The sequence below is a fragment of the Diorhabda sublineata genome, chromosome 4, assembly GCF_026230105.1.
Source record: "Diorhabda sublineata isolate icDioSubl1.1 chromosome 4, icDioSubl1.1, whole genome shotgun sequence".
Taxonomy (NCBI): Eukaryota; Metazoa; Arthropoda; class Insecta; order Coleoptera; family Chrysomelidae; genus Diorhabda; species Diorhabda sublineata.
In genome coordinates, this window is record NC_079477.1 from 19,311,744 (window position 1) to 19,334,720 (window position 22,977).

Sequence of the window (22,977 nt, forward strand, 5' to 3'; positions counted from 1 at the left end):
GTCACGAAACCCACTAGCAACATGCCACGCCACGTTACGCCACCCCACACCAAACGTTTTTCCACTTAATTCATTTTCCTGCCCTCCACACGCCAAGCCACGCCATCATGGAAAAACATATGCACACATATTCGACATGTGGCGTGGAGTGGTTGCTAGTGGACTTCAGCCTTAATTTTTTTGCGTAAGCGTATTGCCTATCAAAAATATTTAATGATAGTCCGTTACTAATTTTTTCCATTTTCAGAAAAATCTTTACAACAACTTACTCATACGATTGTCAAACAAAAACTAAGCGTCTAAAATGTTTGAAAGTTTAGTGAGAATCTCTCAACATATGCACAAAACTACTTATTTTGATAGGTGCTGACATCTTCAATTTGAGGTCTGAAACTTTTCAGACAACCCTCGTAGTATATGAAAGCTGAACTAAATTATTAGTTAATTATATCATTAAAAAATAGCAACAAGCAAAAATTAATTGTTCAGAAATGTAGATAGTTCTAATTTAAATCTTGACTGAGAATTATTTGCAATAAAACCCATTACTAGATACTAAGTATAAAACATTACAAAAGTTCATGAATCTTAAATGAAAATTTTCCTCACGATTAAACTTAAAACTTCAAACAAATAAAAAATATAACGACTAAAACACAACCTCATCTTAAAATCAATTAGCGATAATAATACCTAAAATTAATTTTCTCAATTTTTCCCAGATTGAGTGTACTACTATCGGTCTTCTTTATATTTTCTTCGACAGAGATCCTGTACCGCGCCGTTTTGGCTCTGCCACTAAACTCGCGCTCCTCGTTCACTAATTGCACATTCTTGACATAGTTTCGGGCCGCACCCCCTTGTCTCTTCATCCCTTATGAAAAGCCTTTAGGGTAGCGATTCGCCTCAGGGACGCCGAGAAACAAAAGCACAACTGGGGTACAAATAACTTACGGTCGACCGAACGGTCGGCTACATATGTAGAGAGGTTAAATTACTTTAACACTGACATATTAGTCTTGATAACGTTTAGAAGATGTAAAAAATAATGGAAAGTGTATTCGTATTTATTCACAAAAATATTAAATTTCATATTAATCCTCAATAGTAGGGTGGTGAGCTTGGCAATTAGTAAAAAACAACTTATGGCTTGAAAGATGAGAACTAAAGGGTTAGAAATATATCAAATATATATTTAAGTATTCTAATAATAATGTTTCTCGGATATATATCAGAACGTTTATGCGGTAATGGATACTAACAAATTTCTATAGAATTGTAGACATATCTATTTGCAATCATTCATTGTCTTATGTAAAAACAACATTCATTAGTTAGTTAGCCGATACAGATGGGGATGTTTTGCTTTAAGACAAATATGGTATCAGGATGCTTAGTTATTCTTCTTATTCTTAGTCTGACGAGGGCGACGTGAGGGAGACTTTTAAATAAGAAAATTATTTTATTGTAAAAAATATTCATATTCTAACCATTGAGTTTTAAATTTTTTCAAACAATCCAAGAAAGTAATATTCAGCTATATTTGTCTTTGCCCTCACAGTCAGATCAAGTGAGTATGGCAGATGGAGCAATGAATCGTAACGTACTTCGAGTAATTTTTCTGCAAAAATTACTCGAGAAAATACGAAATTACAGGAACACTGTCGTGATAGATCGAAACTTTTTATTTAACACATTGGTTTTTCTTGAATTTGGTATCAAAGCGTCTTATTAAATCAGCATAAACCAGTTTTCGTTTTTTCTTCTTCTAAATCATCAACAAAGTTTACAAGTTTCAACTACTATGAAATATCCACGGAAAAATTCACTAGGAGATATCTAACAATTAAACATTGAATTGAATTTTTTATGCGATGAAACTGTTGAGCAGCATATAATCACAATAGCAAAATTGTTGCCAACATCTATAAAGTCGCTCTATAAAAAATAGTGTCCTCGAGAAAAACCTGAAAAATATTTTCTATATTGTACGCCTACCGTTACAGGGTGTAATTGAATAAAAAAGTAGAATTTTAAAAAATTACCTTAATTGAGGGCAATAAGAAAACATTTGCAGAGAGTGGAGTATTTCTTATGATAAATTATTGTAAAAGATAGAAATTCTAAGCAGTTTTTATTAATATCTAGTAGTTATAGATCTTCATTTGGATTAATTTTGTGAATTTGTTTTTTTTTATATTTTTTAATTAATTATGTCATTTACTGGCGAGCAAATGACCTCAAAAATAGTTTACAAGTTTCTCTGAAGGTCACTTTTGTCGTAAATTATTATTTTCGACACAGATATACAGTATTCTTCCCAAAATTATTCCGTACAAAAGCACTACAGTAATAATTAAATACGAGGGTTGCTACTTAAGTTTTTATATAGACAAATAAAAACAAATATTTATAACTGGATATGGCTTTATTGTTTTCCAAAATAGTCTTCATCAAAATCAGTGCACTTTTGCATACGTTTGAACCAATTGAAGCGGATGACCTATAAATTCGACATTTTGACTGTTCAAAATCGTTTTTGTTTGAGGTAATTTGTTAGAGGTCGCATTGTCGTGGTGCAGAATGATTCGTATTCCGAAAAAAACGTTTGCTTCGAAGTTCTTCGTATTCGAACAACTTTTGTTGGATTTGACTCGCCTGGAAAGACCTTACAGTCGATTGTTGTTTAGTTTCGAGTTCACCTACATAGGTACATGATTCACTGCCTATCACGATCTTATAGACGTGTTCTGAAACACCGCGATAGATGTTTTCTGGCACATCAGCCGATTTTCAACGATCTTTACAAAATTAATCCTGCAGCGAGCTGCGACCACGATTGGATTCTGAAAACCAGATGGTGCTTCATAACTAAAAGTCGAAGCGAGTTGATCGGCACACACTTTTGGTTTGATTGCGATTTATTTCCATTTTTTTTGATGAATGTTTCAAGTATCTGAACAACTCAAATAGCACTCGTATGACAACACTTTCTGAGTACATTGACCAATAAAAATGTCAAAATTTATGATGGAAATGTCAGATTTGATATATTCAAATCAGTGCTGCCATATCTCAAATTTAAATAGCAACCCTCGTAGATATAAATATTATTTTGAAATTTGGATGTCCATTTTCATGAAACTTTAGATAAGAAAACTAGTTGAAATTACCAAAACAAAAGAAGACTATCACAATTTAATATATTTAATATATAGTGAATCTTATTAAAATGTAGCTCCCACAACTATGTGAATAAGTTTTGTTCTTTATAGTCTTATATAACATTCAGCTAGATAGTAGAAACATTCAATTACTGTTTATTCGCGTACAACGATTTCTGAATCAAATCCTGCATCGAAAAAGTAATTCTGACATTTCCCTACTTCAATTGAGCCCGAGTGAATATTGGCATGAGATCAGTATAGACCTACAGGTGATGATTATTATTGGCACTTCTATCCAATTTGAGTTGGCAAACTTCCTACTTATTTTATATTGTATATTTTGTAGTAAAAACATTTTCATGTCTAAAAGTAGATATAGGATGAAATTTTATTCACAACACCTTTATTGAAAAGTAAATTATAATTTTCATAATTTGTTACCACCAACAATAGGTTAAGCATTTTGCAAAATAAATATCAAATGATACATTAGTTAGGGTCTAGAAGAACTTTCGATTTTTAGCTATATGTTTGCTGATTCGTGGACATAATAATAGTTTCTATCTACGATTTAAAGGATACCTGACTTTTAAAGCATGAATTTATATTAATGACACCAAATACTCCAGCGAAGTTTTCTTCATTCAAAATTGTTGTTCCGTGTCTACTGGGAGTCAGGAATGGTATTTCCCGTGTCACAACCACCTTCCAACTCTAAAAATGATTTTTATTGACAAAAAGGATAAACATACGAAATTCATTTTTTTCCATATCCTCCTCAAATCAGTAGGTGATCAACCAAATAACGATGACAGTCAAACACAAAATAAACGACGTAGGATATTATTCAAATTTTGATAAGAATCATATGACCGACACCTGTTAAAGAGTAATGTTATCTTTTCAGTTAATTCGAAAAGTAAAGGACTTATTTTCCTTCCTCGTACATTACTGCTATTATCCCAAACTATTATCTTCTTCATTTTGATTTTATGAAGTGGAAAGAAGGAGCAATTATATAACAGTTTGTATATGAAAAGTACATACATATTATTAACTAAAGAATGACAAAGTTACACTGGTATACATTTACATTCAAGATAATTTTCTATGCAATTATATGGTACGCTAAACTAAAAATACAAGTGGTGGTCGCTTAATTCTACTCTGAAAATGTACATTTGAAATAACGCAATGAGAATTTTTGGTGGAGACATTGAGTTTACCATTAGTAACATGTTCCTATCGATCAAAATCAAAATTTTAAATTTCTAAATTTTTATGATGAACAAATTTTACCGAAAAAATGTTCAAACAAAAATTGTAGATCATAAAATTATTCAAAACTCTTCTCTTACTTCTTTATCTAAGAATTACATTTTTCAGTTATCTAAATGTAGAAAAAGTTACGTAATACATAATAGGCATACATTTTCCCGCTACTTGTTAGCTTTTCTGGTAATGAAATATTTTATTAATCGCAGTATTGATAGACACATCTTGGAGGCGGCCAATTTTATCTTCAGTGATGGGTTTCAGGAAGGATTTAGAGCTATTGCCATGATATTAAGCTTTAGCAGTATCTAAATGATACTAAAAATAAAAGCGTGCTTCAACAGCTTTTACCTCGTCATTGAAACAAGCTAAAGCTTCTTTCAAAATGGTAGTAATAAAATAGGAAAAAGTAATAAAATTTTTCTGCTTTCTGCTTTCGTACTTGATTGACTGATTGTTCATGTACTGGCTTCTCCATCCTCATACTATTTTTTCATTTCACGGCTCACCGTAACAGTTTCGCCTTTAATCAAAAATTTTCTACAAATGAAACGAAACTGAAGCATTTTGTGGAGCACCCACTGCAAAAAAACAACACTGTACTGCACTGAACCGTTATATTTTCTATTTCATTAAAATCATCCACTCACCTATTTATCAATCGCTACAAATCATTTGACCCATTTATTAAATATTAAAGATATATTTGTTTATTCAGAAATATTGTGTCAGTCTTATTTTTTTTGTAGCAATAGACTTGTTATCAATTAACATTTGAGACGTCAACACGTCAAAATAAAAACGTCCGCCGTACAAACAAAGTGAGAAACTCAAAAGAAAGACTTATTATTAAGACGAGTTATTTACATTTAAAGATGAGAAAAGTAATTCAAATCACTCAGAATTTGTCAACAAGGATGTTGGGAATTCGAGCCTTATAGTCGTTTCAATATCGCACGGTACCCGCAACGCATCCTATTTTATAGTGGTAGCACTAGCAGTATTTGTATCTAAAACTTAGGATAGCCTGTATAAGGGGCTTGAAAAAAGATTTCTAGAAGAATAATCCTAAAGGCACATTACCTTCGCGAAGACGTTACACCATAGCAACTAGCAAAGGTATCCACTCCAAGAGAACGTTCAAAACTACTTCATTCAGCAGAAATAAGGGTATTGCCATCCGAACAATAGAGCAAACAGACATTATTGAAGGTCCTGCGGGTAGACGCAGTAAAGTTAGTAGAAGCATGAATAACTAGGGAATTAGTTATAAGCAGTATGGATAACTATTTTTACTTATATTAATTTTTTTAAGAAGTATATACGTATCATGTGAGTTAATATTATCAATATTTTAACTTTTAGAATATCTCACAAACAATGATTCTTAAGAAAAAAAGTATGAGTACAGTTTTTTTTATAATTTTTTTATCTAAACTTTTTGTCTGATCTATTTTTTTATAAAACTCGTCATAAAAATTCAAAAAACCTAAAATTTTGTCTCTTCACCTTTTTAACACACATGGGATCGTTGGGGACTTCTGACAACTAACTTCTAATGGTAGACCAAATTTTTTGTTCAATCGTATAGAATGTATCATTTTTAAGCATCTTTACATTTTCAAATTTCTAACTCAAAGTGGCATTTGTAACGTGCTCTAACCATAAGCTCAACAATATGAACATTTTCGACATACTTTGAACAGAATTTACAAATGTGCGATAATAATAATTAACCATGTACGTAAGTAAAGTGACAACTTCTGTTTTGCCATTATTTATTTAGCTATTTAAATATGATAATTGCGATTTTACACTTAGGTTGAGGCGGTTATCAAAGAAAATTAGAATTGCAAAATATGCAAGCAGCGTAGATAAACACGCAACTATTCAAAAAATTTTCTATGGAAATCGTCCTTATTATTCAAATACAGTTAATAACGTTTGTAATTTGTGTTTTGTACAAGCGATAAGTTGACGTATTTAACAAAAATAAAATTTCCTTATGTATATATGTATATTTTCATTCGAAATCAATTTTAAAAATGATTGGAATAACTGCTATAACCCAAAGAAAACATCGCTAATACTAATGTTTCACTAAGTATATTTGTTGATTCAATAACCATGTAGGTTTACAAAGAGTCAGTTTATTTCAACTGCAAATAAATGAAATCATCCAAAGTGCACTTACAATATCATGAGTACATTAATATACGTCAATTTGGTAATATAATCTATGAAATATTTATTATCGTAATAAATTACTGGACTATTGTTTGGCAATTACCTTTCGAGAATTTTAGAGTAATTAATTTTGATTCTCTTGTTATTTAAAACTACTTACAAATGCGATTAATATCGTTTTGTATTCAAATATTCAATATATATCAATGATTAGAACTGATTATTATTCTGTTACAGATGATTAAAAAAGTTAATTTGGTTTTTCTCTTTAAAGTACATATAAAAACACTGTAGACACTGTAGACACTGTAGAAAAATTAAATAGACTTTATCCATAGTGGTCATGAACTGCCACAGAAACTAATTACAACCATAGTCTTGAAACTCAAGCTCTACAAGATAATAAAGTTATTTTATTAAAAAAAAGGGGAAAATTACATGAAATTCGAATTATTCTCTCATAAAATACTACCGTTGGTAGATATTTACTCTTTCCAACGTTGATTCTATTGCTTTAAGCATGTCCTGAAGATCTCGTTCGGAATGGCTTTCATCCGTCGTGATCTTCTCAATGTCAGGAATGGTAACAAAACGTTTCTATTCTAGCATATTTCTTGTTTTCGGGAAAAGCCAGAAGTTGCCTAGTGTTAAATCTGGGAAATAAGGCGGATGTGGAAGACTGTAGCGATCAAAAGCTCGGGAATTAAAAGCGATTTATTTTTATCACTAATTATCTAAGTTCATTTCTTTTGTTTTTAATGAAATTTTGGATTATTTCATCGATCACTAGACTTTCTACATTTCGTTTAGGGTATAATCTTGAGAAAAATGTTTTTAGCCGATAATACATATACAGAGTGTTTCTATATTCGACCGATAACGAACCACAGAGAGATCTCAATAAATGAATCAATTTGATATAGGAATACGAACCCTTACGGGGTCTAGTTGCAGAGATATAGGGTGATTTTGAATCAAATCAAAAATTTGCTATAAATCAAGAATGCCTTTAAATTTTTTTTCAAATTTGGTGAACAATATGCTCCTTAATAGAGTAATATTTTCACATAAGTAAACTTTAGAAAAATTTAACCAATGGTGCGCTGTCATAGTTGGTTATCACTTTTATCCCCATATTTTTTACGCCACTGGAGCAAATTCTATTTTTAATTTTATTTTAAATCGCCCGATTATTTTTAGTTAAAAAACTAATAACTTTTTATGGAGCTAAAATGAACAGTGTTGTATGTTGTAGAAATTTGTCTCTAAACAAAAGTATGCAAGCGCATAAGTAATTTACAAATGAATTAATTATTCATTTAATTTCGAATAAAGATTAAGCGTAATTAGTTCAATACAAATAAACATTATTCATAATCTCAATTTTAAAAAAATGTACTACAAATACATGAGAATAAATCTGGATGTGATTGAATGATTTCTGCCGCAGCTTGAATTCTAGCTATTAGATCTTGTTCAGATTGTTTCATACATTAAGGACTTTTAAAAAAATCGATAGGATTTAAGTTTGGTGATCTTGGAGGCCAACAATTGGGCCCACCCCGACTCGAATATAGAATCATTTTAATACATAAATGTTGAAATGATTCGAAACTGGCTGCAGTACTAATTATAGGATTATTAAATCGGACGATTAAATCTTGGTAGCATTCTGTCAAGTTCTTCTAGTCTATCAATTAATATAAATTCAGCTATGCTAAAATAGAAGTGTTCTCAACAACAATCAACACTACTACTTAATTTTAATATTGCTCCTGTCAGATAACAGAAAAAAATAGCAAAATCGTTGGAATATATTAGCTAATTCAATGGAATAAAAGATAGAAATTTGATGACACAAACAATAAAAAATCGTAAGTTTTTTAACAACCAATTATTTTTATTTTTATTCCTGTCATCATTAGGCATGATATGTTCAAGGTATGATGAAAAATATGAAGAATGCATTTTTATAGCAGCAATTATTTACACTGTAACTGATTTTCTTGTATGCTAGACTAATGCATAGATTAAAGTCTCTGTGCTATGACCAATAGTTCAAATAATTCGGAAATTTCAATATCGTTAACATTTTCAAATACATTAACAAAATTTTGTAACCACCATATTTATATTGTCTTCAATATTTCTTAATCTTTCCAGATAGATTTTCATTTGGTTTCCATAGTATACTCTGCATTTCTGCAAATTTCATAAAAAAAACGGCAACTGAAACTTATAATTTATTGGAAGAAGTATATGAGAGAAAAATGTTTCCGGTTTTTTTAATATGGTCGATTCCTGAAACTGTTGGAGTTGGTAAAGAATATGTGCGGAAAGGAAAGTCAAGGGTTATCCATATTACGTCGGTTAATTCCGGATTGTGTATCGTCTTCTAACCAAATTCAACACACCAAAGTCAAACCTTATTTGTCATTTCTCACGCTGTACGATTTCTATCTGAATGAAAGCGTCACGCGTTGAGAAAGTGCTGTTAAAAGAAGACTTCCAGCAGTGTTTCAATCAATGGAATATTAGCATGGAGCGTAGTAAGGATAAAGGAGGAGTAAATATACAAGTTAGTAATGAGTAAAATGTATGAATTCGGAATGAAATATTCTACATCTTCACACAGTGGTTCCCTATATAGTTGAAGTGTTGAAATGATGAGATCCGTTTTATTACACTCAGTTGAACAAAACCACTTTCAGTTACATTCCATTGGTTAAACTGTAGTAATTTCATCCAATAACGTCACATTTTTCGGGCAATTTATCTCCAACAATCAAAAATTGCTTTACATTAAATAATTTTTCGAAATAGTACTTTTAAAGGGAACAGCCAGTTCTTGGTCGTGTTGAGATTTGAGAACAGAATGGACTATGAAATCTTCATTTGCTACTTTTCTATTCTTCTGAATTTGTGCTCTTTACAATGACCAAATACTTAATTCTTAAGCCTCTTTTGAAAACTTTTCGACCGGAAGTATAAAACAAGTAAATAATGATGTGTTTTGAAATGGGATATAAATGTGACGCATGTGTAATTTTTGGTTTATGGAATTTGGAATTTTTTCGAAACGCAATTATGTATTCGACATCTTCTGAAATTCACTCTAACATCCTAGTTCAGTACAAATATAATTTTTTTCTTGTAATAAAACCGTCACTATCAAAATCAGAAATTGTCTTATTATTTAGGATAACATCTTATTGATTTTAATAGCTTAGCACCCCTAACAGGCTTGCGCCGCAAAATGCTCTCCAGATCCTCTTGTTGAGGTGGATCAGTCCCCATAATCCATCTCTACACCTTCTTGATTATTTTCTACCAGTTTCTAACTCCTACATTGCTTAGGTCATCTTCCAACTATTTAGTCATAGACCTGCCGCATCTTCTTCTACCATACATGCCTCTCACTACTGAATCCGCTGAACTTCGATGTTTTTTACCATACCTTCGCTGCTGAGTTCGTCAGTTATTTCTTGGTTCGTTCTTATCCTATATTCCCTTCCACTAATGTTTACTGGGCCATTATTATTCTGATTATCTTTCTTTCGATACTTCCTAATTTTTCTTCACCATTTCTTGTTCGTGTCATTGTTTCAGCTGAGTACATATTTATTATTATAATCATCGTTTTATATATTTATAATTTCTTGATACCATGAAAGGCTAGATTTATATTAATTCTTTTTTCTTCAATCTCAGTACTTATAACGCTGAGAAACTTCAACATTTCCTCTTCCATAAATTCATACTCGCCAACTTTACCTTCTCCACCATTATTTTTGTATCAAGCAGGTACTTGGGCCCATCTTTTTAGATGCCATAATATGAGAATTATTCTATGCCGATTTGAACATCTTTTTTGTGATTTCTGTTTTTATTTGTTAATTTCTTTCCCTTTCTCTATTTTTTTGTTCCGTTCTAATCTGAAGTATTTCATTTTTTGTTTTGTTCCCATTTGACATCCTTATTCCCTTTTCATTTGTAGTGTCTGTTCTTCCAGTCTTATTTTAATTTCTTACATTGGAACTTCTGTTATATTAGCTCCTTTTCACACAGGTGATCTTTCGAAAAACTTTCTCTTCCTAAAAGGAGTTATCGTGCTGTGGCTTGTCTCTTTTCCAGCAAGTTTTGCGTGTAGTTCTAATGCTGCGAGCCTACTTCTGTTCAACCCGTGACCTATATCCACACTGGCCAAACTCACGAGTATTTAAAAAGTGATTCAGTTTTTAGCACAGCACCTTATTGTTACATGTAAAGGTCTCCTAATAAATCTGGTATTTAGACACTCATAAAATTTTGTTAGCTCTTCAAATAATTCGTAGAGCGATCATTTTTATGGAAAATTGTTGAATCATATTAGAAGAAAAACTTGCTCACGATCTCAAAATATTGTTATATCAGAGAACTACCATCCATAATTGATAAATTTTCTCCAGAAGAACATCACTCAAAAACTCATCAAGAGACATCAAGATTTTTTGAAAGGATCATGGCAGATGAAGAATATATTTTTATGAAATGGATAGAAAAATCAAAAAAGAAAAAGTACGGTCAAAATTGATGTTATGGCAATAACTTTTGATTACATGCGAAATTCATTCCAGAAGAAAAAGCTCAGATTCGTAGTAGAGGAATTCCCTATTAAACCTTAGTACAAATATAAATATGGAGTTTAAGTTGAAAATATACTTTCTCACTTTCATGATATTCACGCTTACATTGGCAAGTCTTTCATTATCCGGAACAGTTTTTCATTGGAGAGGATCCCCCAATCAAGCTTGTCTTCGTCTTTTGTCATACGACCCTCGACTTGGTCTATCATATGTTGTAGAGAAAACTAAACTATATACAAGATATATTTTTTTTATTACACCATGTTCGATAGTAAACGAACAATATTAAACATCATTTCATTAGCATTGTTGTTCATGGTATTTTCAGAATTCAGAGGAGTAATCGAAAGCTTCTAGCCGATTCAATCTGACCGCTTTGATCATCTAACTTCCTATTCTATGAAGCAACAGTTACCACACTTAAGAACTCATTATTTATCGTAGCTATAGGTCAACTTCCCTGTTGAATGTTTCTATTTTATTATTTTGTAATATTTCGATTATAGATGATACAAAATTCAAGAGAACCTCATATTTTGTTTTATACAGAAGGGGACAGGAAAGTATGTAGCTTTCTCAAATTAAATTCAAAGGAATAAATTTCAATTCGTATTTTTTAATGCTGGACCAATAAACATTAAAAATAAATTTATGCGTTTTATTGCACAATAATGCTTTGTCTGTTGACAATCGGCCAATACTTTTCGATAAATTATTTTTGGTTCAGGTTTCGGCACTACACGTGATGGGTCGGTTATCTTTAGTCTGACAGATTAAGGGAGACCCAAAACCTACTCCGCTCATTTTTCCAATCTGCTGCAAACGCTCGACCAAGATTGATTAAGGGTGTTTAGAGAGTTCCACATCTATTCTTGGCTATTCAAATGGTGTTAGTCTTCCTAATTGAGAGACCAAATTGCCCAATGCGAACTTAGAGATATAGCTTTGAAATTTAAGAACGTCTAATGAGCTTTGATATAATTTGTAAATGTTTTTCGTCGCAACATTGCGTTATTACACTTGTGAAATTAGATACCGGATATGCTCTTCTGGTGTTTAGCGGGTCATTTTACCCTAAATTGCAAAGAAGTCTAATATTCAATTATTCTGAAGTCAACAAGTCACAATACCTGTGAATATCTTTGATACGACTTGGAATACACAATCAAATATCAACATGTGTAGAAACGACGTTATTTTCAGGTCCCCTACTAATATAGAAATATACATTTTTCCAATATCTTATTAACGTTTCATGAGACATTACTTCTTATTACTTAGCCTTCCCATATCTAAATACGTCAAAAAAATACCATTGCTCTGTCAACTATTTGAAACGTAAAGAATGTTAGTCGTTAAATTCTAAACGACTCATCAATATCTTTAAATGTAAAAATTTACGCAAAATATGTACCTGATGTCAATAAAGACCGACTGATAAGAGATTCACCAAACTATAATTACGAGAAGTCACTACGTTCTACATTAATTACCAAACTCATGGCAATTATAATAGATGTATTACTTTCAATATTAAACTTAATCTGTTCAAAATAATATGATATTTTGTAAGAGAATCACAAAAAAACTTCTAGTTATTACCCTCCTATAGTATGGATTAAATGCAACGATACTTCTTCTAAATGTCGTGTGATTATTGTAAACATAAGAAATGTTATGAAACTAGTTTCAAAGCAGATTGATTCCGATAGTCTTTTATGGAGAATTCAGTATGTGTTTTATAACTATAATAGATACTTGAAGTTGTTAATATATTTACGTTCAATAAAATGTTTGTTGCGATTCCTATACAGCTCATTAGGTACACATGTGAATATGTTACATTCATTCACATAGTGTAACAAAATAAATTTTTGATTATAATAGTAATTTCACACAAACTATTATACAGAAAGATCGATTAATGTGATTAAATTCAGTGCTTCCTTTCTCCTCTGAGATATGGATTTGAAAATTTGAGGGATTATATGCATCATTAGTAGTCGCATTTTCAATTTTCAATCGGGATGTTTCAGAATGTCGTGCCATATCAAAGTTACATTTTGTTGAATGGAAAACCCCCTATATTTCACTGCATATTTGGAATCATATTGACTACCCCATTTCAATAAAATACATCCTGTACAATGTAAGAGAAATTCAAGAATGAAGATTTATTGCTGCTAAAGCATTGGAATAGTAGTGAAAATTCTGAAAATATGTTCATTCCACTGAAATTCAATGAATCTGATACAGGGTGAATCAAAATATTATACATTATTTTCTCTGTATTTCATGAAAGAATCGAAAAGTACTACTAACATACTTCTTCTTTTATCGAGCATTCTCTATACCCAAAATTATCAGTTCATGAGATATTTTGATTTTTCAGTGCAAAACAATGATTATGTACCTATATCGAATCATTTAACAATTAATTGTGAGTTGGCTATAATTTATTTGCCAAAAACTGACATTTTATTATTGCTATTTGGTACTGTAGAAGTTGAATTGCTAATACAAAGATAAAACGAGTATATTACAAGTAGATTATAGAAATGAAACAAACTAAACAAACTATACTATTTACTACACTTCACGTGTACGTCTTGATTATCACAATAGGTGTTCGAAATGACCTCCAAAGACATCTATTGAAAGAGTTACTCACATTACGAAACATTTCAATAGAAACATTCCGAAAAGAATTCCATATTATCTCCATCGTGTCATCCTTCGTTTTAGGAGGTATTTTGACACTTCATCTGGTGACCTTGAGTACTACTATACTGCACCATTTATTTCGATCAAGCTTCCAGAACAGTTAATTCAGTTCACCATTAATTAATTGATAAGCCTCAGCAGGCGCACCATTGTGCAAAAACACATTCTTTGATGTGTACGAAATGGGACTTGTGCCAAAAAACAGTTAATTGGTTCACTATAAAATCTAAACATATCTAAGCATTTAAATGTTCCTCAAAACAATATAGTCCTACTTAATATTCACCAACAATACCTTCCCACACATTCAACAACTATATAGTTTGACTGTGTGTTACTATCTCCTCATCTCCAAATAGAACATAATCGACAAAGTTGATGAACTTTTGTAAAGCGCACCTACTAAATGCTAGTCTTTTTTCAAAATCAACTTCAGTTGCAAGTGAATATGGTAAGCGTGCATTTTATTTTAGTTTGGATTCTTTGCATACCGTAGTAGCTCAGTTCTTGTTCGCTGGAAATACTCCTTACACTTGTGTGGGGGTTTTCATTAACTGCCAGAAACACATTAATTTATTTTCTTTTGTCACAGAAGTTTTTACTAGTTCATCCTTTTCATAATTAACTGATCACGTGCGATTGAACCACTCCGTCAATCCCTCCAAGCTTGCTTTTGTAGGTTGCCGCCTTTCCAGAAAACGTTTATGGTATATTCTTGCTGAGGCGTTTTCATTGCATTCCTCCAATTTTTCACAGAAAAATCAAATTATCTCAAGATCTAATAATTTTAGGTAGGTATAGGGAATGCTCAATAAGAAAAAAAAAGTTTGCATATTCACTTAAAATACTTTATTTGAAAAAATCGAGAAATATAATGTAACTTGGTAAGATTTTTATGGAATGACGAGAAGTCAAGCTTATTCCAAATAAGCAATAAAATATATATCTAAAAAATTTAACTTTGATATCGCAAACTATTCTGGAGCACCGTCAATAATTTTAAAATGTGGAGACAAAGGATGGCTGGCTATAATCCCTCTAGTTTTCAAATTCATATCTCAAATGATAAAGGAGGCACTGAACTTCATCACACTAATTAATCACTCTGTAAAGTATTCTTAGTAAATTTGATAATCTATTAACAAATATAAATGGTAGTTGTGGCGATCGATAATATTTTTCCTATTTTAAAATACCAATATTAAAGTACCCAGAATTGTTTCTAAAGAATTAGTTATTAGTTAAACTATTTTAACAGAAAAACGAGAAACGTGCTTTACAATTATGTTTAGTGCATTTGACTATTAAAAATTAAAGAATTTTTTCCTTACAACTCTTTGGTTGTCCAAGATGTTTGTGGAGTTTTACATATCAATCTAGCGACTAAGTACAATTTACGAAAAGTTCATATCACAATATTGACTCAATTATTGTTAAAATTGAAAAGAGGAGATATGTCAACCACTCAGTAAAGAATGACAAGTGAATTTTAGAAAATAAGGTGAAAATTAGTATCAGGCAAAATTCTAGGCTATTAGACGAAAGATATTTTTCAGACACTTTCGATACGGTGTTTATATTATTAGTTTTAGCCATATTTCTGATATCATTTGTCAAAATTTCTTATTGATTACAGATAGTTCTAATAAACATATGAAAAATTGAGTGAGTATAGAGAATTTCGAGCTATGTTAAAAAACAAAGAACTGATAAACCGTGCCCACCAGAAAGCATAAAATCTTTTTTCGATTAAGGTGTTCTATGATTCAATACACTAAATTAATTATTAAAAAAAATGACAAATGCATTTGCGCATTTGAAGATGAATTTCTTTCACGAGCCAGTATAGCGAATTTTCAGGAAGACGAATATCGCTTGGTGATGAGTCACGTGATGGTACACTGTTTATCATTTACTGTATGATCATCTTCATGTGAAAAAAATAGTCACTCGTTGGGTGCCACACATCCATAATGATTTCCAAAAAACAGAGTGAATAAAAATTGCGCAGCAACGTTAGAAATGTTGAATAATAGTGGATATCGTATTAATTCTAGGATAGCAACTGGTGTTGGAACACATTTTATGGTTCGCGAAGATTCACCAACATTAACAATGTCGAAAAAGCGAATGACTGTAAAGACTATTAGTTTTATTTCTAAGGATATTGCAGGATCAATTAAAGCAATTACTCTTAAAGATTACCGTATGGTTACAACAAACTGGTACACCACAAAATGTGTACCTTTGTTTTTGAGTCAGTCAATATACGCGGGTTAATTTTCCATCAGAATAATATCGTAAAAGTTATAGAACTACCACCCTATTTGCCTGATTTAGCCATGCGCGATTTATTTAACTTGAAGAAACATTTACGTAGTTGATATTTCATGATAGAGGAAGAGGTAGATGGGTCAATTCATTAATTTTTTTGAGAGTAAACCAAACTATTACTAACATCAAGTTTTTAAGTCGTGGAAGCATTGATGAAAGTGTTCACTTCGAACAGAAATAATTTCATTTACCTAAAAAGGTTTGTGGTTTTATTGTACCTTAAAACATAAAGCGTTATCTATGTATTTTGTTTATTTATTTACACCACCCTACAGCACAAGGGCCAATTAAAAGGTGGGAAAAATAAACAAAAAAGTTAATAATTGAACAATTAAAGTTGTAAAGTACAAGTAAACAATGGTACATTTAGATGAAGAGTAAATAAAATACACACAAAAATACGAAAAAAGTGAGTATAATAGTTCTAGAATTCCATGATAACTCGATTATACGAATAATGGAATGGAAAAAAAAATTCTTTTTCATGTTTCTGAAAAAGAAATGCAAAGGCTTAGAAAAAAGTCATTTAAACGTTCTAATACGACACAATTAAATACTAGTAAAAATATGATTATAGGACAAATTTTTCATGGAAATATCCTGTATCCTTATAAATCTATATATATATAAATATATATATATATATATATATATATATATATAGATAGATATTGTTTTGCTATTAATATTTAGAACTAATAGATTTTTAGCCAGAATTTAGTTCGGGAAAAGAGAAAAATTTAAATACCTACAACGGTAACAACACAATGGTTATTGGTTTCCAACTGACCGTCCCTTAAAACAATTCCGAAAGGCATCCCAGAGAAGGAATCGATGTGGGGATGTGGGTGCTATATAATATGTGAATTCAGCGTATTATTAGAGTGTGTTTGTCGATTTAGATCACGTCATTCGTATGAGAAAATAGGGTTGGAGGGTGACGGCGGGCGAGAGCAATAGTTACGTCGAAACGACGAAACGGTTCTCGCTGCGACGCTCGGGACAGAAACGACGGCGTGCGAAATCCGTTATCCCCAAACGTGTCCACTTGTCACTAAGAAAAGAAGTAAAAACGCGGAAGGATTCAATTAAGACAAAATTAGACAAATGGAGTATGATTACAAAATTTAGTGAAATTGTTTTTGGGGCACTAACAAACAAATTGCTTTTATATAAAAAGGCACTTAACTAACTATGTCCGGTATTATTTATGGCATTAGGTAGTTTTAAAAACTGTGCTATTTTTTTGGAATTCTAGAAATAGTTTTTCCAACCATTTATTTGATACATTTTCCCGCTCTATAACAGACACCTACACGTGCCTGATCTGTTTCAGCCCTGACGTCATCTTCCTAGGGAGGAAACGTATTTTTTCTCTTTAGGGAGGAGTAGTACGGCTTTGCTTCTTACAATGTGGTCAGGAAATGTATAATTTGAATAAAGATAAAGATAGGCGGAAAAATAATTGGCTTTCACATTGTTTAGTTTGGTACTCTGATAAATTTACAATGCCTATTTACACTTATGTGAAGTTTTCGTTCATAATGTGGTAGCAGAATAGCTCCGATAGCCAATAGAATTTTTCTTAAACAAACTTATTTTATGAAAAAATATGAAAAAATATTTTAAAAAAATACTTTATTTAAAATACACTAAGAAAATGAATTTTTTGTTGTAAATCTTGATCAAATTTGTCTTTAAGTATGGTTTAAAGTGAATTCTAATGATGACAAAGTTGAAGAAGTTATAGATCTGTATTCATTGAAAAGATATTTTACCAGTTAATTCAAGAACTATTTTTGCATTCATAATAGCTAAATCTAAAATATTGACAAATACTTGAAGGAACCATCAATGAGAAATATATTTTTTGGCCATTCGATATGACCTATCAACAAAATTCTCTGATTCATATAGCAGAGCATTGTATGGCTGCTTTAGGTAGTTTTTTTTTGTTCTCTCTAATAGTTTCAACTAGAGTTTTTTGCCACTAATTTTTGGGGCTGGTGACATTCTAGTGAAGGTCGTGATATTTCTTGCACATAGCTTGTATGAATCATTTGATTAACAAAAAATTCCCAAATAGTCATTTCGAATGCTTTTGTCCAATATTAAAAATTTTGGTTTTCAATTGTGGATTTTAGAATTTTTTTGTTAGGATGTTTTTAAAGTTATCGTTTCAACAATCTAGAATATCTTGAATTGCTTTCAAAAGTGTTTTTTTGAAGTCCTCTATGAAAATTTTGTGAGCTTTTTATGAAGTTCACAATTATCAGAACAAAATGTTAAAATATTGATAAAACTGGAAGTCTTTCTCTTTTCTCTGTTCGCTGTTTGTATTGTTTAGTTTTAATCACAGAACTTAATTATTCAACTAAAGGCACTATTAGGAAATTATAAATATCGGATACCACTTGACATTTCACCTTCCCACTATGAACGGAAAAATTCAAAACTAGGTATGACTGGAATGTACCTAATCTTTTGCTACGAATATGAAAATTTAAAATACTTAATACTTATAAGCTAATAAAATACTGTTTATTCAGAAATATTTTTTCAATTCAAAACTTTTTTATGCAAAAAATTTTCAATTTGTGTGTATTAATAAAACAAGCTGTTAAATAACCTTGAAAAGGTTACTTATGAAGTAGCAAAAAATTAAAAAAACTCATGAAATATTTAAACGTGTTTTAAAGTTATAACAGAAAAAAAAGACTATTCATATATACTCGTTCAACTGTGAGTAATGAATTGATTCCAGTGCATACCTCTAAGAAGCCATCAGCCGTTGCACGGCACCACTAAATCCACAATAACAATAGCAGCACACCTAATGCTGAAGAGCAAAACCATCATCAATCCATGTTCTAGTTAGAAAAGAACAATTACTCAAAATATTCATTGACGGACGTATGACAGATTAGATCAACAGCACTTGGATATTTATGACAGTTTTTAGTGATAAATTAAAAACAAAATTGCAGGAGATACTTTTAAACTATTTGATTATTACTATCAATGGTGGATTTATTCTATTTACCATTATTATAAGATGTTTCAATATTTAATGTTCTACATTATGAAATACCTTTTTAGGTTAGCTATTACTATGGAAATATGAAAAGAAGATTGTCTCCAGTGCTTTATATCTATCCACATACTTTCGTAATTTTTTCTTTTTGTTTCATATATACTGGTAGCGGTAGATCATATAGATTCTAACTAAGCTAAATTGATGATTATTCTTCTTTCTCCTGTAAATCGACCTTTGCTGATATGATTACATAGCGACTTGCCAAACCACCATTCCATCAAATCTACAATTGAAAATTCCTAGCGGACATATTTTATTAATTTTATTTTTATATTTGACCTTTATGAATTATTTCACAATTAACTATTATTTCCGCCCGTATTAAAAAGCTAATATTTTCTATATAAAAATGTCGCTAATGTAAAACCTTCTTACGATATTCTTACTTCGTTGGATTATTCTTCACGCTCCTCTTGTTCGTAGTGCAATACCAAGCAGGGAAGAGTGGACATAGAGACAGGATATTTACTGGACACCGGACAAGCACGGTCAATATTCCAACAGCCTTGCGCCTTGCATTTCCAATTGTACAAATGCTTAAACTCGAGCTTTTATTTTCCCATTTATTTCTATTGTTTCTACACATTCTGCTCTCTCTCTCTGGTTTTCGAATTGTGTCATGACCGGAAACTTTTGAATTTAACAATCTGGAGTCTATTAAATACAACAGTAAAATGCAACTTATTTTTCATAGTTTTGTTGATATATTTAGGAGTTTTTAATTTTTTTAATTTTCTTATTAAAATACGATATAATAATGATGTAACAACTGCTTGTTGTATTGAACAAAAAACGATCATTTATAAATTGATTTCAGAAGATAAGGATTCAATTTAAAAAAGAGGAAAATTATACTGGAAGAGAATTTTGGTAAGCTATTATAATAATCGCATCTGTTTAGCAAATACAGATACACATAAATATTTTTCAAATATTAAACGAGTGTGATCAATAAATTTTTCATTAAAAACAAAGTGGTCATGTGATATGGAATTTGAAACCATCTCCTTTAAGAAACATCTTGGATTAGCGATAAACTTGTTCCATAATTGGAAGCATTTCTGGAAAGTTCCTTTCAAAATTGCTTTCTTCTACTCAGTTTTATCATTGTCGGTGTCAAAAAATATCCCTTACTCGTCAAGCACAATTTTTATGTTCAGGTAGAGCGAAAGATCGCATAGTATTAAATCTGGTAAGAAAAAAGGATGTGGATACACAGGCAGAAGTCCAATTAATTGCGAATCAATCGCGTGTCTTTAAGAAAAAGCTATTTGAACCAAAAAACTTGCAATTTTTTTGAGATAGAAGAACGTCCGGAGCGTTCCTCGTCTTTCACTTTATCATTTTCACTTTTAAATAGCTCATACCAGTTCAACACACTGTTTACACCACCACTTCACCAAAACTCATAATTACACTGTCTGACGCTCGTTTCGATAATCAAGTTATCGTCTGAGCAGAGGCTGAAGATAAACTAACAGTCTAATCTTGAGTCTTGGTGTAGTGGAAACGGTACCAGAAATTTCAATATGTGACATATTAGTTTCAAGTAATTAGCTGACAAATGCAAATTATTAAAAAATATTGTAATGTGTTTACTCATTCACTGTAAGGAATAGGCCATTTATCCTTATTTGAATTGTTCTTACATTAAGCAATTTCAATACAATAAGGACAAAGGGCCTAATTCTTACAGCTCACTCCATAGTTTATTAGTTGAGGAATAATTGTAAAGATTCCCGCCAAAAAGGTTTTTGGCTGGAATTATTTTTCGCGGGAGAAGGATTATTTGTCGGAAAATTTAGTATAAAACAGGAAAGTGTAATTGTGAGTGTTGATGTAGAGGTAGTGTAAACAATCTTAAAAGTTGTTAAATTATCATATTAAGTAAGCTTCTTTGAAATTTGTTTCAACTTACAACAAAACTAAAACATGCGTTGTTCATCAAAATTCATGTTCCTCAATAGCTTAATATAAGATCTAAGATCATTCTGCACCGACGTGCAACAACATGAAACTGAAGTTTTAGTGAATGAAATAGTTTCCTAAACATAATTTAATTAGGCAAAATTTTCAAAGTTATGTTTAATTATTCTTATTTTTCTTTCATTTTTTTTAAATTTCACTGGCGTGTCTATCAAACAAAACAAACTCCAATAAGAATCAAATAGCTTCGCTCTTTGACGTTGTCTTCAGTTCGGATCTCAAGTCCTAACAATAATTTGGAATGCCACTCTGATGAGACGTAGTAACGTCGAACATAGTCAGTGATACAAACCTCTCCTTGCAATAGCGAGCCATTGGGGATGTTGATATCGACAAATAGGTCGATTGACGTCACGCTCTTCAGAGAAGATGTAATTCAATATTCATCAATGAAACACTTGAAAAATAGCACTCTTCTACCTTAAGCTGTTTGGAAGTTAAAAGCAGGTTAATTAGGAAAATATAAGTTCATACCCGATCTACTCGAGGTATAACTTGAAAAAATATTTTAATTGTCTACTAAAATCATTCTACTATTCATTCATGAAAATAAACTATAATCAAAGAATCATATAATTTAACTTTAAAAAATTGCTTGACAGTAAATTCATACATCCATATCTTTACTTTAAGAATAAAACACTCATAAAATTTACGGCCCGTGTGCGCACAATTGTAGAACTGTGACTTTTTCTACAGTAGGAAGTAGTACGCGCCCCTCTTTGTCTGAAGGTAGTGCTAGATAATAGGGAGAAGAAAGGAGTAAGCAAGTGGTGTTGCAGATTACACACATAAATTTCTCACTGGAGTTTGTTTTGCTTGATAGACAAGCCGGATAATTTTTTTAAATATTTATAAATTCAATAAAAAAAGACCTTTGACAATTTTTGAAAGGGTTGTCTAATTGAATTATGTTTAGGAACTTGTTTCATTAACTAAATTATTATTTCCAAAAAATTGCATTCATTGTGTTATTTGATAACAGCTTGTACATACATTTCATCCGATCGGAAATTTATTAGCGTCAGCTGGCAGTTGATAATTAGAATCATTAATTAATTGGCATTTTGTATCTATTAGTAAGACACATTGGTGTTTATTATGTCGATTATCCGTTTAGCAAATATTATTATTGGAAAACTGTTTTTTTGATAAACTAGTGGGGAATATTCACATTAATTGTATCCAAATATGTCAGAACAACTTGGTAAAATTGTACCTCCATATGCTACAATATAGACATTAACTATTTTATAGTTATTTTACACGTTTCGATGATTTCATACAGACACAACAATGGAATATAATGTAAAAAATCCTTAGAATAGTGATACTTAATAAATATTTCTATTTTATATTGTATAAAGTGATAAAGTGAGCAAGCGTTTTAAGTAACTTACCGTACATTTTTCCTTCATCTGATAATATGATTTTTCGTCGTCCGCAGGGAGGGTAGATTGCGAGGGCTTCTTGAAAACTTTGTTCGATGTCCGGACTCCACACCCCTTCCGCATCTGCCGCTGCCATGTCTTTTTCATCCTGGAAAAAATTTTTTGATTCAACTATTTTACTGTCCGCAGTA

At 31.2% G+C, this 22,977-nt stretch overlaps 1 protein-coding gene across 7 annotated transcripts in view; it reads right to left on the reverse strand.

The window, feature by feature from the left end:
- LOC130442537 (protein scalloped) overlaps window positions 1–22,977 on the reverse strand; it is a 199,222-nt gene that overhangs the window by 39,249 nt on the left and 136,996 nt on the right. For all 7 annotated transcript variants that reach the window (XM_056776714.1, XM_056776711.1, XM_056776717.1 and 4 more), the window contains one exon: window positions 22,796–22,934. In XM_056776714.1, coding sequence (XP_056632692.1) covers window positions 22,796–22,922 — 127 coding nt within the window. In that variant the 5' untranslated portion in view covers window positions 22,923–22,934. The remainder of the gene's footprint in view (window positions 1–22,795; window positions 22,935–22,977) is intronic.